This window comes from Rhinolophus sinicus, chromosome 4 (genome assembly GCF_057876585.1).
Source record: "Rhinolophus sinicus isolate RSI-liver-muscle chromosome 4, RSI-T2T, whole genome shotgun sequence".
Lineage (NCBI taxonomy): Eukaryota > Metazoa > Chordata > Mammalia > Chiroptera > Rhinolophidae > Rhinolophus > Rhinolophus sinicus.
The window spans coordinates 23,303,460-23,322,443 of NC_142504.1; the positions used below are offsets into that span (position 1 = coordinate 23,303,460).

At 35.0% G+C, this 18,984-nt stretch overlaps 1 protein-coding gene across 1 annotated transcript in view; it reads left to right on the forward strand.

The window, feature by feature from the left end:
* AGMO (alkylglycerol monooxygenase) overlaps positions 1–18,984 on the forward strand; it is a 299,173-nt gene that overhangs the window by 5,804 nt on the left and 274,385 nt on the right. Inside the window, exon 3 of the mRNA XM_019727089.3 lies at positions 6,127–6,278. Within this exon, the coding sequence (XP_019582648.3) occupies positions 6,127–6,278 (152 nt within the window). The remainder of the gene's footprint in view (positions 1–6,126; positions 6,279–18,984) is intronic.

An 18,984-nucleotide genomic window follows, 5' to 3' on the forward strand; every position in this document is an offset into this window, starting at 1 on the left:
ATAAACAGTTATTCATTGTCCAAAATAAGAGATAAATACATTGTGTTATGTTAATAATATTATTTTATATTGATAGTAGCATTTAGTAACTTAGAAAAGCATTCAAAGAACACCCCATTTGAAGGAAATACATTTTAATATCTTGCTGGTTTGTTAATTATATTTACTAGGGAGAATGCCTCATTGCCTCTGAACTTTTACCTAAGAACCTTACAAATAGACTTTGTTATTAATTATGTAACTTCAGAGATTGCTGTGAGAACACCCTTCCCTCACGAATGCAAACTTCCTTGCGCTTATTAGCCTGCATCTGGGTGCTTATTCAATAGAGTAATTAAGTTACTTGAAGTAAATTTATTTCTTGCAAAGTAAAGAATGTAGCAAATTTACTTCTTCCCAATCTACACACACTGTGTTTACAAAAGTCTACGGTTTTGTGCTTGTAGTACAATGTAATAAAATAAAACAAATGTTTTATACATACAATGGCATTTCACAGTAAGTAATAGCAGTACAAATTTTATCTGTCTGTGGAAGGTAGAGATTGTATTATGTATTTTGTTATTACTGAGCAAAAATTAATATTCCACTAGATGGAGCAAAAGTGGCAGTATCTTTATAGATAAACAGTGCAGGGTTTAAGGTTTAAGAGATTTTGAAATAAATAGCAAAAATTCTTGGAAAAGTCAATACACATTATACAAATATATTTATATTTAATTATAACTTCCTGAAGTTTAGAAGAATATTTAGAATGATCCCACTTAAGCATTGATTTATTTTCTGATTTATGGGACAAGATTATTAGAAATAAAAATATCTAATTTATATTCTTCAATTTTGCACAATCCGGCCAAATCAGACAGCACACACAGCTCTAATGACAGTTGTGAAATAGTAGAAATTAGCAGGTGTCTGTGACTACTGGGTACATAATTCACAATGTTGAAAGTTGCCTTGAAAAAACAAAAAAATAAATAAAATGAAAAAATAAAAAGAAAGTTGCTTTGAAATTTTAACAGTTTGCAATGAGAGCATTACATCAAATTTTATTTGTTCAGTTAAAGCATGTGAGTACTTAAGAGGTGGATAATTTTAGAGTCCATTCAGACTAATGTTCTCTTATCTTAAATTAGCCCTGAAATATTGAAAGGGTGAATGATATGCCCAACATGACCTTTCCATTTTGGATGATAGGTATATTCAAATTGAGATGCCTTTTTAAACTAATTAGCTTTAATTTGTAAGCTCCATCCCCAGATAATATTTATTCTAATTTATTATTTTAAGATCTCAACCTTATAGATTAACTTTATCTCTTAAAAAAATCCAGGATCATACTGGAATACCAATTTAGTGCCTTACCAGATTTTATAGTATAATAACTGAATGTTGACAGGATAAATTTCTAGTGTTGAGAAAATATGTTACATTAACATGTTATATAAACACATAAAGAATTAGCTACTTTTCATTTGCCAAAAGACATACCTAAGGCCCAAGAGAAAATAGCTATTTAGGGGGAATTTATAAAGAAAGTAGGACAATGGAAGGAAAGCCTCTCTATATACAGAGGATTATTGATTAGAGGATTCTAATGCGTCCGTATATTTAGATTATGTTGGTCTTGCATTCAAACATAATGAGTAAAAGGGATCTAGTATTTAGTTATTAAAGCCCCTGTATTACCCTGTATTCGATCTCCACGTGATACAGTAAGCTCACTATTTACATACATATTACATATGTCACTTCCCACAGGATGGGGTTTACAGAGTTGAAGTTTGAATTCCAGAGTACACAGTCATATGCTGGGGGGTGGGGCTGGGAGAAGACCAAGGAATTTGGAAGAGAAAGAGGAAGGAGCTTTGCTTTATGATTCAAGGTCTGGTGGGAACATTTTTGAAAATGTAGGTGCTATTTCCTGCAATCAAGGGTTTTCCAGAGCTTGATAATCATTTCCCAGCTGTATCCTTTTGCTGAGTTGTTTTTAGTTGTGGGCAGCCCGTGGCTGTTTTTTCCCATTTGTGATGGAAGAAGATCATATTCATCTTGCTGATAGAAAGCAGGGAATTTAACTCCCACAGCTTCTCCCCTCTTTCCCTTCCCCTTGAGGAAAGTTTGGCTTCGTGCTAAAGTGTGAAAAAAAAAGAAAAGAAAGAAAGAAAGAAAAGCCTGGACCGTAGTATGTCAGGCGTATTGCAGCTCGATTTGTGTCAAGCCTAATAAGTAAGTTGACAAAGTAATAAATTGGGTGTCTGCTCAAGTACTGGCATCTGTACAGGAAATAAAAAAGTATTTCAATTGCAGGCAGGGTCTCTTTGTTTTACAAACGGACGTTTTCCAGGGACCCTCTTTCTTTTCTTGAAGTCTTATATCTTAAAACCTATTTCAGTTGTCACTGGAAATGACAAGAAAGACAGCAACATTAGTAAAAGATACTGAACTGATGAGACATTGATGAGGCAGGTAATTGATTATGTTTGCCCTGTTTGCCAACGTGTCCTCTCCCTGTCTTGTGCTGTCCCTGGTACCTAGTAGGTTCTCAACATGAATTTATTGAATGATTGAATGATTCCTTGAATGGGTCAGTTTTGACAACATGTACTAAAGCTTATATAAAAAGCTGTAGATTATTTCAATTTTCTGTTTCATTTTCCAAGTTTTAATTTTCTTTCCGGATCACACTTTTTTAGGATTATTGACCGAGGCAATTTTTCCCCTCAGGAGATATTTGGACCTTTTGTTGTCACAACTTGGTTAGAGGGCTATGCTACTGATATCTGATAAATAGAGTCCTGGCATGCTGCTGAATAGTCTACAAGTCACAGCACAGGCCCTTGCAACAAAGAATTATCTGGCCCAAGAGGCAATAGGGTCAAGATTTAGAATCCTCATTTTAGAGAAATTATTAGGCTTAACCATATAAAATTCATATTATTTATCATTTTCTTACTTAAAAGTTGAATTTTATATGGTTAACCCTCTATGGCTAACCCTCTAATAGGGAACAATTTTAAGATTTCATAATTTGCATAACAGTTTCCACAGGAAAGAACCCTACAAAAATATCATTTTGTCCAAATATTAATAATGATGCTTGAGAAGCCCTAGTCTATGTATATACAAGTCACCAACCAAGCTAATATTCATTAAAATAAAATTTGTTCTATCTGCCTACTTTAATAAATAACCTGGATAACAAATTGGAAGAAAATATTTATTTATTTTTAATTATTTTTATTTTTCAATTACAGTTGACATACACATTATTTTATATTAGTTTCTGGTGAATAGCATAGTGGTTAGACATTTATATAATTTATGAAGTGATCCACCTCCCCCCCCATTAGTTTAGTACCCACCTGGAACTCTACTTAGTCATTACCATATTGTTGACTATATTCCCTATGGGAAATAGTGTAGAGATGCATCAAAAAACTAAAAGTAGAACTACCTTATATTCCACTTCTGGGTATTTATCCAAATAAACCCAAAACACTAATTTCAAAAGATAAGTGCACCCCTACATTCCCTGCAGCACTATTTACAATAGCCAAGATATGGAAGCTATTTAAGTGCCCATCAATAGATGCTGGGAAGATGAATTTTAAATTTAGATTCTTGGATTCCTCAGCATTCCAGAACAATGTGGGAGCCCCTGCCCCATGTCCTGTCCTGTGTCATGAGGGACCTTCTGCACATGTGTGCAGACATCCCAGACTGCTTGTTCGAGTTCTGTCTACATGTCCAAAAATAGACATTCTTGACTACCGCATAACATCCAGGAGTTTACACACCTGCACAGGTCAGCTTTCTGAAGGACTCGACCAGGAAAGAGGCTCATACAAGTGCTACAAATCAGCCTGGGACACTTTAGTATGGGATTCTCCGGTATCCAGCGCATGGCCCACGTTGAGACAGGAGTTCTGGGCAAGCAGTTCCTTCGGATCAAGGACTGACACTCAGGGACAAAAATGCTCTTCCCAGCCGTATAATTGGTGAAGGAGGTCATTGAAAACAATGCTGATTTGCCCATGAACCGGACCCTGGCAATGAGAGGTTCCTTACCCTAATCCCCATCCTTAGAATATATGTTCTGCCCACCATTCCCACACTGGCAGCTGTTTCAGGGATGTAGCCTTGAGAGAGTTAATATCTTGTTGAGAACACCTGAATTAAATACATGACTGAACCTAGTTAAGGCCTCTACACAGGCATACCTTGTTTTATTGCACGTCACTTTATTGCGTTTCGTGGGTATTGCGTTTGTCACAAATTTAAGGCAAGACCCTCCAGCAGCAAAAAGGTTACGACTCGCTTTTTGTGGTAGTGTGTATGAAACCCACAATATTTCCAAGGTATGCCTGCATAAACTTAAGATTCTTGGTGAGGGAGGGCAGTCGGGGGATGGGCAGAAACGTTGGTCTTGGAGTCGCCCAAGACAAACCTCTTGTGTGACTTCCCTTGTTTATTAAACGTGCCATTTACCAATCTGAAGTGGTTTGTCTCTTTCTTAGGTCATTTCCTGCCCTCTACATACAGGGTGAAATTTACCAATCAACAGTAATCTCAAATTGAAAATTGGGTTTTAAGATCTGATGATGTGTAGTCCTTTTCAAAAGTGCAGGCACTTGGCATTTTGTTAGTTATTTATATTAATGCTGTTGTTAAAGTAGCCTACATTTTTATTTTACAGATTAAATAATAACTTGAAGTGTTCAAAATATAATACTTTTTATAGTTATTAAATAATAAATTCATATTATAATTAAATCAAAAGTACATTAAAATTAAAGGCCTGGGTCTCCAAAAGACCTAGTAACATGCTAACTCATGAAAGCTGACCATGTAAAGGGAATTACTATTAAAATGATAAATTTAAACAATATACTTATTTAAGCTGCTTCTTCAACTTTTATTTAAAATTAGAATATTTATGAATTTCCTCACTTGTTAATGGTTTATCAATAAATATTCATTAAGTAGAATTATCAATTCATTTTACATATTATTAATGATAATTATAAAAGAAAAGGCTACTTCAATCAAATTTATAAAAGTGATAAAAGGAACAATTATCTTGAGCCTGACCTTAAATTTGATCACAGAAAATTTAAAGAAAAAATATCACACTTTATAAAATTGAAGCATAATTTGTGTACCTTTTGAAAGTTTTTGAAAGTTCTTGAAGTAAAAATTTACAGAAAGTTGGTACAAGGGGTAGCAAGACACATTCTATTGCCTGGGTTTTAAAAACAATTGTTTATTTTAACTAGGTTTGTATACTTTATTTCTAGGGGGATATTATTCCCTTATTATCTTGAGAGCTGTAGTTTATATTACTTTAAAAAATATTGAAATGTTATTATTATTCAATTTGTAATCCTAAGAATAATATCTAAAAACATCAAAAGTGTGTGTATGAGAGAGAAAGAGAGAGGAGAGAGAGAGAGAGAGAGAGAGAGAGAGAGAGAGAGAGAGAGAGAGAGAGAGCAAAAGCAGAGAGAAAGAGAGAGGAGAGAGAGAGAGAGAGAGAGAGAGAGAGAGAGAGAGAGAGAGAGCAAAAGCAGAGAGAAAGAGAATAGTTCACCAGAAGCGACTTCAATCTAAAGGCAAATGTTTTGGGGGTAACATCTTTTAAGACAGTAGGCAATTTGCAGTCCCCTTTTAAAATATGCTAATTGTAATTTTCTACCTTGTTATACTTCTTTTAAAAAGCATGCCTAGTGTGTTCTTTGAAATCATTAAGATTTAGAAAGGACAATCACAGAAAGTAAGTTGTAATTTTGTCATATTTATGTTGTATGGGTTCCATGAAAAGTATGTTAAGGGACATAAAAATAGGAATGGCACCCTAAATTCCATGAAATTGAGAGTGCAAACAGGTGGCATTCGTGAAACAAATACCTATGAAACAAAAGGAAATATTATGTGAATCATTTTGATACCAGTACATACCAAGAAGATAGGGCCTTTTAAAAGGCATGATAGAGTAGTAAAGGGCAGAAGGATTTTATTATTATACATGAATATATTAAATTTTAAATGTTATCTGAAATGTTTTAGCATAATGTTACATCTAAAATGTAGTATAATCATTGCTTGTGGATTTTGTTTTTCCAGATTGTTTTCCAGGAGCATTGAACTTACCAGTTACATTTATGTCTGGGAGAACTACAGGCTCATCAGTTTACCCTGGGATTCTCCATGGACTTGGTATTTGACCTTCTTAGGAGTTGACTTTGGCTACTATTGGTTCCATCGCATGGCCCATGGTAAGTTGCAAATCAAGGCTTTATTGATAATTTATGTTTAATTGTGTTTGACACATGACTGCTATTTAGTAAATATTTATTGAGTAGATGATTAACATGTTATTTTACAGAATACAAAGATTAATAACACAATTTTAGTATTGCAAATTACATGAAAATAATAGAAGTTAAAAAGTGAAAATATTAGAGGTGCATTTTCACATCTCTTATCTAATTTATTACAAAAGATGTTTAGAAATTGATGGCTGTAATATTACTTTTTACTATATTGCCTTCAATGCTTGCTAGAGTCTACAGACACTTGTACACAATATTAAACTTCACATCCCAATGATCAAGAGTCAATCAGAAGAGCTCTGTAATAGCATAGAATCCTAAGTAACGAGTGCTGTTAAACGTAAGCTTGATTCAAGTTCTTGGCAGCACTTCCACATTACAAATGGAAATGTGGTCAGTTAGGCACTAAGCATACTGCACTTCAGCATTACCATAGCTTTGTAAAATTTCTCATCTAATTCAAAGCCCTCTCACTGCACTGGTTCTCAGAATTTACTTTTTTGGGATTCTTGCCTGCACCTTCTAAAGAAATATTTTGGTATGGAAAAGGACATGGAAGAGCAGGAAACTGTCTAAACCTCTATAGGGACAAGCAGAGGTTGGAGAATGATTGTAGAACTGAGGTGAGCAAGTGATCTCTAAGGAGGAATAAGGCATGCAAAAGTATTTCTGAAGGGAAATGGGGAAAAGTGCTAATTGTGAAAAACTATTGAAGAGCAGAACTCAGGATTTCAGTGGGTGGTTGGTTTGAGTGGGTGGGGAGGAAGGAAGGAAGAGGAAGAAACCTGGAATAATAATAAAAATATAGATGGGAGAGGGAAAGAAGATGCCTGAGATCAGGGTGAATAACTGAGCTGTGTGTGTGGGAGTAAGTGTGACCAAATATCCTTCCTCAGCGAGGATGAAGGAAGTAGGAGTAGCATCCACAGCCGTTACGCTTAAGGTGGCTAAATGTTAAATACAGCATTATTTTTTGTACATTTTATACATGTACATTTCATGAAACTATACAGTGCTCATTCATTAAAATGATTTGAAGTGAACATACACTTCAAATTACTAGAAAAAGTAATTTGTGTGTGATAACCTTTGTCTTTAAAAATAATAAGTCAGCTCTTGACATCATTTCCTTATATATAAATGCAAGAGGATACTCCCAAATTGAACATAATTAAGAATAAAATATGTTCTATGTAGTAAACTTTGTATTTTATTTCAAAATAGTAGTTTCCTCCTTAAAATAAATCCATTGGCAATCTTCCTCACTTTCTATGCAGCAAATGGGTAATGCAGAAAGCATTTACATTGTATTACTTAATTTCAGGAACCTTCTAGTATCACACTGTCCTGTACGGATGTGTTTGTTTGGGAAATCTGCAAATTCGTTTAATTTTTGAAAGCCCATTATAACAGGAAACAAAGAACCAACAAAATATTACCAAATATAAAACTTTTAAAAATAAGTTGATTGTAAGTGCTCTCAGGGAAGAGCAATAAAGTAAAATAATATATTAAAAACATGAAATCAAGGCTTTTTAAAGTATGCTTCCCATTAGAAAAAATTGAACGGAGTCCAGTGGAGGCAGGCATTTAAAAAAAAAATCTGAAAACCTTCTGGAAAAACACTCACCACCTTCAGGCTATGAGGCCTAATCATAAGTTCAAAGACTTTTGACTTGTGATGGAAAGCTAGTAGGAAAAAAATAAATTATGTAGTTGAATGTGTCAAACTTCAAAATGACAATTTTTAAAATTCTATATGATAATACAGTAAAATATTAAAATAGGTTTTCAGAAACTTACTAATACGTGGGAATAAGGAAAAACTTATAATATCAAATTTCTTGAGCCTCTTGGATTACTGAGCTCATACTGGTTAATTGGTTAAATTTATTCAACCGAAGAGTTTGAACAGTTCTAAAATCCAAATGTTGTCTTAAAATATCAGGGAAAACTCTGCTTTTCCTATTTAATGTGTTACTTTCCTTTCACTATTTGTAATAAAATGATATAGCAAAAATATGTTCTACAGTTGTTAATATGTTAATTTCTATGAGTTTTGAAGAAAACAGTATATTATGTACTGAAAATTTTGTTTTTGCATGTATTGAACTTCCTTAGTAACCCACATTATTGCTAGTCATTTGTTGTTGCTGTTGTTACTTTGCACACATGTAGAATTTTCTCAAATTAAGGGGACTGTTTGGTATTAGTGGAAAATTATTCTCAAAATCTTGAATTCCATCTCTATTTCTATGAAAAAGTGCAGGAGGATATTTGAGGTTGTATGTGTTCTTTACATTTCAATCCTTTTTCCTCTGAAATAATGAGCAATTGCTAATTATCATCAAGTCACACAGAAAGAAGAGTAGCACAATCATTTCTATTGGCAATGATTGGACAACGTTAGAAAGAAATATAAAATGATAAAATTAAATAAGTGTTTAACTAGTTTCTTGCATGCCTAGTTTCCAAAAGGATGCATTATTATTTTTCTTTGTAGTTTCTATTAGTTATACTAAATAAATAAGATAAGGAGTAAAGATTTTTTAAGGGAACCTTTAAAATATAAATGATTACTGATTTGCAAGAGCAAGAATTAGGCTTCCAGGGTGCTGGTAATAGACTTTATTATCTGGTCTTGGGTGGCAGTTATATGAGTGTATATAGTTGTAAAAAATTATTGAGTTGTGCACTTCAAGTTTAAGTGCTTTATCTATACAGCAATAAAAAAGCTATGTTGGTAAATAATGCCACCAGCATGATTTCTTGGTAAATAGTTTGAGGTCAGAATGATATAACAGGTAACCAGATTTAGAAATAAGAACCAAGAAATGATTGTTACTGTAAGTGTACATATCTGATCTTCCACAGATCTTACCTTTATCAATTTCCACAACCAAAAATGGTGGAAGTAATAGCAAGCTAATTATGAATTTTAAGGCCTCTCTTCAAATGATTTTTTGATATTTCTTGGTTACAAGAACTGGATACTAGTGATGTTTGTCCTTTGCCACCTGACTTGATGTTAGGCGTGGCCAGTTTCAGGGACTGGAGGGATCCTACAAAGCCAGAACAGCAGAAACGGACATTGCTTCCATTTTCCAGAGGGCTGCTTTCCACGTGCGGGAAATGTGATAGCATTTACCTTATGGCTAAACTGTAGCTTAAACCTTCTCATAAGATTCTGGGCCTTCCTGGAGACAACACCCAAGGACTACCTGTAATCCTCAGGCTCTGGGGCCTACACACTCTAGCAAGTAACTCTTTCACCAGCAAAGTGACTGCGGTAGTCACACCTCTCCAAAGGTGTCTGACTTGCACTGGGAGTGAGGGCCTCTTCTGCATGTATAACTTCCTGCCTCATTCCCTCTTCTTCTGCTCAATAGGCAATAGCGGTGTTCTGCTGTTGCTACTTGTGTACCCCTAAACCACTCCTTATTTACCTCTTTGGGTAGTTAACCACCTTTTTAGCTAGTTGATAATTCTTTATATTAAATTTTCCTTATTCGAATTGCTGGTGTTGTGTCTGTCTCCTAATTAGACTGTGGTATAGCCAGTCACCTCACATACTGTGTAGGGTTGTAACTTAGACTTCACCGAACTACACCTTTTATTATTTCATTCTGAGGCACTGATTATACCTGGAGGCGACACCAAAATGTAGTTCAGTTCTGAAATAAAGATGTTCATCTGTAAAAGTCTTATAATAAGCAATCCCTGGAATCCTTTCAAACTGGAATTCTTGTAGTCAAACTGAATTCAGTTTCTGTTCATCTCTTTCTATATTTAAATAAGGTGACAGATCTTAACTTTTGTGTAATTAGTTATAAACACTTATCCCCACACTTTACTGTGATTAGATGGGCCTTTGTATATGACTATTGACCTTCAATTTTTTCATTCTTTTCTGACTTTTAAGGGGGTTCAGTTTAGATCGTCCTAATTTCCATCATTGTTTAAACAAGCATCATAAACAGCTGTATTAATTAGAAATTATTTTATTTTGTGTTGGTGCCAGGATTGTGGTCTATAGTGAAGAATAGGTTACTTACAGTCAGTTACATTTGCATTTTTTTATTATTATCAGAATATACCAAACTTTTTATAACCTTGCCATATATTATACCTCATTCTTTATTTTAAAAAAATACAGTGTGATTGTATTCTTCTTTGATCACTGAGGGTGAAGTCTACTCTATATTTGCCTAACTGTCACTCCTCTTGCTTTTCCCCATGGTTTCTCAGCTCTTGGAGCAGTCATCACTCAGGTAATATATGAGGGAAGTTTGGGAATTCCTATCAACTTGCCTATGACCTCCAGTCCCCTTCCCTCCCCCCCCAATAATGTTTATTTGTTTTTAATAATGTTTAAATAAACAATTAAACACCTTCATTTACAACTGTTAAGTGAAATGGTAAACTCAGGAAATCTGGTGGTGGTGGTGTGCTATTTTCTAATGTTTATTTCCTCACGTTTTATTACCATTAGATGCTTTTGTAACAGCAGACATTCGTATTTTAGAGTCATATTTATTTCTTTTTTCCCGTTTTTAAATTCATCAATTATAGTTGACATTCAATATTGTTTGATATTAATTTCAGGTGTACAACATATGGTTAGACATTTATATAATTTAACAAGTGATCTCCCTGACTAGTTTAACACCCACCTGGCACTATATATAGTTATTACAATATTATTGACTATATTCCCTATGTTTTACTTTACATCCCCATGACTATTTTGTAACTACAAATTTATACTTAATCCCTTCCCCTTGTTTCCCCTACTCCCACAAACCATCTTCCATCTGGCAAACATAAAAATCTTCTCTGTATCTATGAATTTGTTTCTGTTTTGTTTGTTTATTCATTTGTTCTTCAGATACTACATATAAGTGAAATCACATCGTACCTGTCTTGCTCTGTCTGAAACTCCACTCAGCACAATACCCTCCAGGTCCATTCATGTCACTGCAGATGGCAAGAACCCATTCCCTTCCATGGATGAGCAATATTCCATCGTATATATGTACCATGTTCTCTTTATCCATTCTTCCATCGACAGGTACCCAGGCTGCCTCCGTATCTTTGGCCATTGTAAACAATGCTGTAATGAACATATGGATGCACACATCCCCTCATAGTAACATTTTGGGTTTCTTGAGATAAATACCGAGAATTGGGATTACTGGGTCTTTACTTGCAGTCTGTTTGTGTCTTTCAATCTGAAGTGAGTCTTTCGTAGGTGTCATATGAAGGGTCTTGTTTTCTTATCCGTTCAGCCACCCTATCTTTTTATTGGAGCATTTCATCCATTTACATTTAACATTTAAAGTAATTGTTGAAAGATATGTAATTATTCCTATTTTATTTATATTTTTGATTTTTTTTTTTTTTTTTTTTTTTTTTCATTCTTAAAGAAGTCCCTCTAACATTTCTTGTAATATTGGTTTGGTGGTGATGAACTCCTTTAGTTTTTCCTGTCTTGGAAGCTCTTTATCTCTCCTTTGATTCTAAATGATAGCTTTGCTGGGTAGAGTAATCTTGGTTGTAGGTCGTTGCTTTTCGTCACTTTGAATATTTATGCCAATCCCTTCTGGCTTGCAAAGTTTCTTTTGAGGAATCAGCTGACATTCTTATGGGAGCTCCCTTGTAGGTTTTAAGATTCTTTTCTTGCTTTTCCCTTGTTGCTTTTAAGATTCTTTCTTTGTCTTTAATCTTTGGCATTTTAATTATGATGTATTTTGGTGTGGGCCTCTTTTTGTTCATTTTATTTGGGACTCTCTTGCTTCCTGGGCTTGTGTGTCTATTTTGTTTGCCAGGTTAGGGAAGTTTTCTGTTATTATTTTTTCAAATAGGTTTTCAATTCCTTGCTCTATTCTCCTTCTGGTACCCCTATGATGCCAGTGTTGGTACCCTGATATTGTCCAAGAGGCCCCTTAAACTGTCATCATTATTTTGGGTTCTTTTATCTTTTTGCTGTTCTGTTTGCGTGTTTTATGCTACCTTCTAAATAGCTGATTTGATCCTCTGCTTCATCTAATCTGTTGATTTCCCCAATGCATTTTTTATTCAGTTATTGTATTCTTTATTTCTGACTATTTTTTTTTTTTTTTTTTTATGTTTTCTGTCTTCATTTTTAGGTTTCCTATCTCTTTGTTGAAGTTCTCCCTGAGATCATTGACCATCCTTATAACCTGTGTTTTGAACTCTCTGTTTGGTATATTGCTTGTCTCCATTTTGTTTAGTTTTTCTGGAGCTTTTTTCTGTTCTTTTATTCAGATCATATTTCTTCATCTCCCCATTTTTTGCTTCTACGTATTAGGTACGGCTGCTGTGCCTCCTGGTGTTAGTAGAGTGGCCTTTTGTAGTAGGTGTCCTGTGGGGCCCAGTGGCACACCAGGATTATGTGGGGAGAGGAAGGGGAGAATAACTGAGTTGTCTGGCTTCAGAGCAAAAGCTGGAGGGGCAGATTTCTATTGGGTGGAGGAGCTGGAGAAAGCCATTGTTTCATTGTTGAGCCCTCCCCCTTTCATCTTTCAGAGGCACGTGGCTGCAATATCTGAGTCTGCATCAACTTCACTAACACTGTTCACCCCACTCTGGTTATTTCCTGGGACTTCTGCCCCACCCAAATTTGGGGAACACCCAAGTCACTTTCAGTGGCTTTTCTATACATATGGCCTGCCTTGGCTCATACTGCAGACTTTCATAAAAATCTCTTAAAGATTCAGTAAACCTCAAAAAAGCAGCATTTGGCTTTGGTGTGTCCTGTACCTCTGGCTGAGTAGTCCTAACCCCAACACTAGTGACAGCTGGCCTTGGTTCATGTCTTGGACTCTTGAGGCACCTGTAAGCCTAGCATGAGTGGTAGCCATCTGTGGATTGATTGCTTTGTGGCTCATGCCAGGTGGCCCCATGCAGAGCACAGGCTGTGGCTGAATTTGGCCTATAGCAGGGCCCCTTCTAGGAGGCCCTGAGGCTGGCATGCCTGGTGGCCAGCGTTGGATTAAGCCAGAGCACTACCCAGATGCCTCCAAGGATGACACACCCAAAGGGCAGGCTGGGCAGGCAACAGAGTCCTGCTAAAGTGAATTGTGCTCTGTAGGATCAGCCCCTGTGCAACAGCTCCGCCACTGTAGTCATGGTCAGTCTTTACATCCACTTTCTTATTATTACTTTCTACTAAGAAATATGGCACCTATGTCAACCATTTTCCTCTGATTTCATGTCACTAACAGGGACTTTCTTGTGTCTAATGTTAAACATGTGTCCGTAGATACATTTAAAATGTATGTGCACTGAAAGATTACCATTATTTTTTCTGAGAGAACCCCATTTGAGGAAGCTTTCCTCCTAGAAATAATTTATTCTCATCACTGGCATCTGCAGTCATATTTAAAGCCACAGCCTAAATTTCCTTTTGTGTTCTTAGATTCTATATGTAGGCAATGTATGAAAAGCACATTTGAAACGAAGATTCTGGACATCATCCAGGTGTTCAAGGTGTAGAGCATTGCGATATCAAGCAGGAATGTCATACACTTATTACTGAAGAATTAGAGTTTCAGGAATCCCATCAGCCTATTTTTCAACTTTGATACTGAAGTATAAAAATATTTCCAGCAATAGTTTGGAGCATTTGAGGATGGCTATAGCAATATTTTCCAGAGATTGAAAAAGCTGTGCAGTGAAACTGAGAGTCAGAGATAAAGATTAATTTACAACCCCTGTTTGACTTGTGATTCTCCATGAAACAGAGAACGTGCCTTAGTTTTCTTTTAGTGCTAGGACCTAATACACTTGCCTGCTATATAGAAGAGAGAGCATTGAAATTGGTTTCAAAAGATCTAGCCGTATAATTCTGTGCAACTATTTGCCACACACATAATTTTGAGTTTAACCTCTCAGACAGATTTTACTGATTTCATTCACCTCCCAGTTTTGCTTTGAAAAATGCTTTGAGAATACAAGAACCAAGGAAAACTGAATGAATGAATGAATGAATGAATGAATGAGTGCACCAACTCTAAGAAAGCAAGATGGAGGCTTGCTTGAAAATTTAGGCGTTTTAAAATGGGCACAGGAGGGAAAAACTTAAGTTTGGAGTGGCCTTTAAGATTACATTGGAATGATATTCAATTAAATATGATCTGGGAAAACCAGATTTTGTCCCAAGTAATTTTGTTCAAAAGGAGAATTAGGAAAAGTCTCTCTTACTAAATGTATGATGCATTAGCAAATAAAACATTTGAGCGTTTACATTTTAGACCGCAAAAAGCCAAAGAAGTGGAATTCTATCCCTACTCATTTAGAAAACAATTGTAATTGTGCCTGAATTTAATGTTACCGTATTAAAATAGCACAATGAGAAAGGCTTCTCTGTGAACTAAGTACAAAAAGAATACACTAAGTGAAGATTCCTGCAGAAATCATCAACTAACTTAAAGACTTCTTTCTATACTTATAAACTTTTCATTCATGCATCTATTCATTCATGCATTAATTTTTTCAACAAATATTTAATGGCCACCTAACTTATACCAACCCTATACTGGGCATCTGAGGTAGGTTAATTAACAGACTAGGTTATAAATTGCTCATTCTGCTATCAATGTTACACATTAACAATTGCAATAGTGATAAAGTACAAAGATGGAGTGAATTCTAGAATTAACAATAAAAAGAAAACTGTCTTCATTGTCACAAATTCTTAAATTTCCAAATTTTTCAATATACTGATCAAGTTTTCTCAATGTGGAATATATGAAAACCAAATGGAGTTCTGTTTAAAGTTCACATTCCTGAAATGATGATGCTAGTAATAGTATTAATAGTAATACTCATAATTAAAAGTCAACTATTATTGAACGCCATTAGAGAAGCATAGTGATTAAAAGAGAAGTACACTGATTTAAAAAAAAAAAAAAGAAAAGCATAAGTTTTGGAGCCAGATTTCCTCAGTTCAACTTCTAGTACTTATTACCTGAGATTTGGGGCAGGTTAATCTCTTTATGTCTTAGTTTCCTCATCTATTAAATTGAATAATGATAATACCATGTATCTCATAGAATTTTGAATAAAGGTTAAATGAGTAAAACCTTAGGAAAGTGATTGGTATATTGTTAATACTGTTTAAGTATTATTAGTATTTAATTAATGTTTATCATATTACTTGGTACTAGACTAAGTACTTTATATTAATAATACAACAAATTATATTATTTAATTCCCAGAACAACCCTATAAAGTACCATTCAGTTGTTCATCAGGTCTTAAGTGAGAGCCTACTATATATTAGGAATTCTCCTAATTGCTGGAAATATAGCAGTAAGCAAATAAAAGTTGCTGTCCTTATGGAATTTAGAGTCTAATAGAGCAGGAAATCAGATATAAAACATACGTCATATATAATGCCAGGTTAAAAACAAAAATAAAAAACAACTGCTGAACAAACATAAAAAAGTACTAAATAAATGGAGATATACCCTGTGTTTATGAATAGGAAGAGTCAATATTCTCAAGATATCAGTTCTTCCCAACTTGATCTGTAGATTCGATGAATTACCAATGAAAACACCAGCAAGTTATTTCATGGATATCAACAAATTGATTCTGAAGTTTATATGGAGAGGCAAAAGATCCAGAACAGCCAACACAGTATTGAAGGAGAACAACAACGTTGGAAGACTGACACTTCTCAACTTCACGACTTACCATAAACCTACAGTAATCAAGACCGTATGGTATCAATGAAAGAATAGACAAATAGATCAATGGAACAGATTAGAGAGCCTAGAAATACATCCACATAAATACAGTCAATTGATCCTTGACAAAGGAACAAAGGCAATGTAATGGAGCCAAGATAGTCTTTTCAACAAATAGTGCTGGAAAAACTGGATACCTACATGCAAAAAAAAAAAAAGAAAAATGAATCTAGACACAGACCTTAACCCTTCACATAACTCAAAAAGGATCACAGACTTAAATGTAAGACAAAACTATAAAACTCCTTGAAGATAGCATAAGTGTAAACCCAGATGATTTGGGGTATTACAGTGACTTTTTAGATACAAACCAAAGGCATAGTCCGTGAAAGAATTGACAGGCTGGACTTCATTAAAATGAAAAACTTCTCTCTGAAAGATAATGTCCAGAGGATGAGAAGACAAGCCACTGACTGGGAGAAATTTTTGCAAAGGACATATCTAATAAAGGACTGTTAGCCAAAATATACAAAGAACTTTAAAAACACAACAAAAACAAACAACCCAACTAAAAAATGGGCCAATGACCTTAACAGACAACTCACTGAAGAAGATGTACAGATGGTAAATACACATATGAAAAGATGTTCCACATCATATGTCATTAGGGAGATGCAAATTAAAACAACAATGAAATACCACTAAACTGCTATTAGAATGGCCAAAATCCAGAACACTGTCAACACCAAATGCTGGTAAAGATGTGGGACAACAGGAACTGTCATTATTGGTGGTGGGAATGCAAAATGGTAGTAGAGCCACTTTGGAAGACAGTTTGGTGGGTTGCTTACAAAACTAAACATAGTCTTACCATATGATCTAGCAATCGCACTCCTTGGTATTTATCCAAAAGAATTGAAAACTTATATCCACACAAAAACTTGGACATGGAGATACATAGTAGAAGCATTACACATAATTGCCAAAATTGGGAAGCAACCAAGATGTCCTTCAGTAAGTGAATGGATGAACTGTGTATAAACTATGGACTTTGGGTGATTCTGATGTGTTCATGTGTGTCCGTCAATTGTAACAAACAAAGCACTCTGCTAGAGGATGTTGGTAGTGGAGAGGGAGGCAGAAGGCATATGGGAAATCTCTGAAACTTTCTCCCAGTTTTGCTGTGAACCGAAAATTGCTCTAAAAATATAATCTTTTGAAAATCCATTTCCAATATAATGAATTGATTCTAGGACATTTATTATTAAAAATGTTTGCAACTTAAAACACTCAAAGCTCTATGGTTTTGAAATACCTTGAATATTCCTTGTAGAAGTCTTCTCAAACCAATAGTTAAGGTGTTTTGCTTGGTGCCTCAGAGTTTTCCGCATCCCAGAGTAATGCATTCTATTAAGATATACGAGTATGACTATGCTTTTTTTTTCTTGGTAATGTTAGAAAATAAATATGACATATGTTTATTTTCAGGGAAGTGATATTAGGAACAAGTCCATAAGAAAGTTGAAAATCTGGAAATTGATTTCTTAAAACTAGCATTGCATTAAATCATTAAATCAACTTTGAGGTAAAATACTCCTATTTTAAAGACTTTAGTGTGTAGTCGAATTTTAAAGCTGTACCTTACATTATGATGGTATCACCAGAGGTGTTGGACATTGGTCAGAATCTTCTGTATATGTATTGAGGCTAATGCCAGTAGGGTTTGCTGACATTTTTAATAAGGGTTGTGTAGGAAAGAGGAAATTCACTAATGCTCCAAAAACTTCGCCTGAGAAAATAAGTGAATAGTGTCATTTATTTTGAAGGAGAATATTGAGGACTAAGTAGACTGGGGAGGGGGAGTGGAGAGTGGGGCTGAGGATTGATCTGCCTGTTTTATTTTCCCTTGTTTACAGAGAGGAAAAAGGGTTAAGTAATATGCCAGAAAGCTGGTAAATTTCAGTGTTTGTTTTCAATTCAATTTTAGTATGACTAAAGATGAAGGTTGTGAAAGAAACATGGGAGTCTCTTTAGACATTCCATGGTAGTTCTGTGCAAAGAAAGTACAGTAGGGGCCGGGAGAGCATATGATTAACTGTAAAGGAGGACTCATTGATGACTCTGTGAAGTTGACCAGCGAACACTTAGGCCTCTTGGCTTTTTCTCAGTTTCAGAAGATACCAGTTATCTTTTGTGCTCTCGTAAGGCATGGGGACATTGGAGTATTTTGGTTGACTGTTTTTGGAGAATTTTCTGCTTCATGGGGTAAGAAAAAAACAACAGAAAATTTGTCACAATACTTCAGGCTAGAAGTCTGACGTCAAGGTGTCAGCAGGATTGGTTTCTATGTCTGTGTGGACCCACCCTAAGGATCTCCTTTTAATTTTTTAAAGACCTTGTCTCCAAAAATAGTCCATTCTGAGGGACTGGGGGGTGAGGACTTCAAAATATGAATTTGTGTGTGTGGGTGGGGTGGGGTGGGGGGGAACAATTCTACCCATAACAAAACCTAGCTGACTGAGAAACAATCATACTCTCTTTAAATGAACATATATAGAGTAGCTTCATTGGATTGAGTAAGAGGCAGTGTTTAGTGTGAAAAAAGACACATTTTTAGTCAAAGACACTTGGTTTCCAATCCGTTTAATCTTTCTAAAGCTCAGTTTCCTCCTTTGTAAAATGAGAGCAATGATCCTTTCATTTTGATTTTGTTACCAAGCTTGAATAAATAATGATTGTGATACATCATAGAGCCCCACTAAATAACACTTTTTTAAAAGAAAGATTGTGTTTAATTAAAGTGGTACGTATTTTCTTACTGATTTTTCTAAAGCGTTTTTAAAGCATTGTAAAGCATTACAGTACAGTTTTCATATCTGTAAAAATTAAGTACAAAATGAAAGTAATTTGTTTGAAATGTATATTTTTTTGGA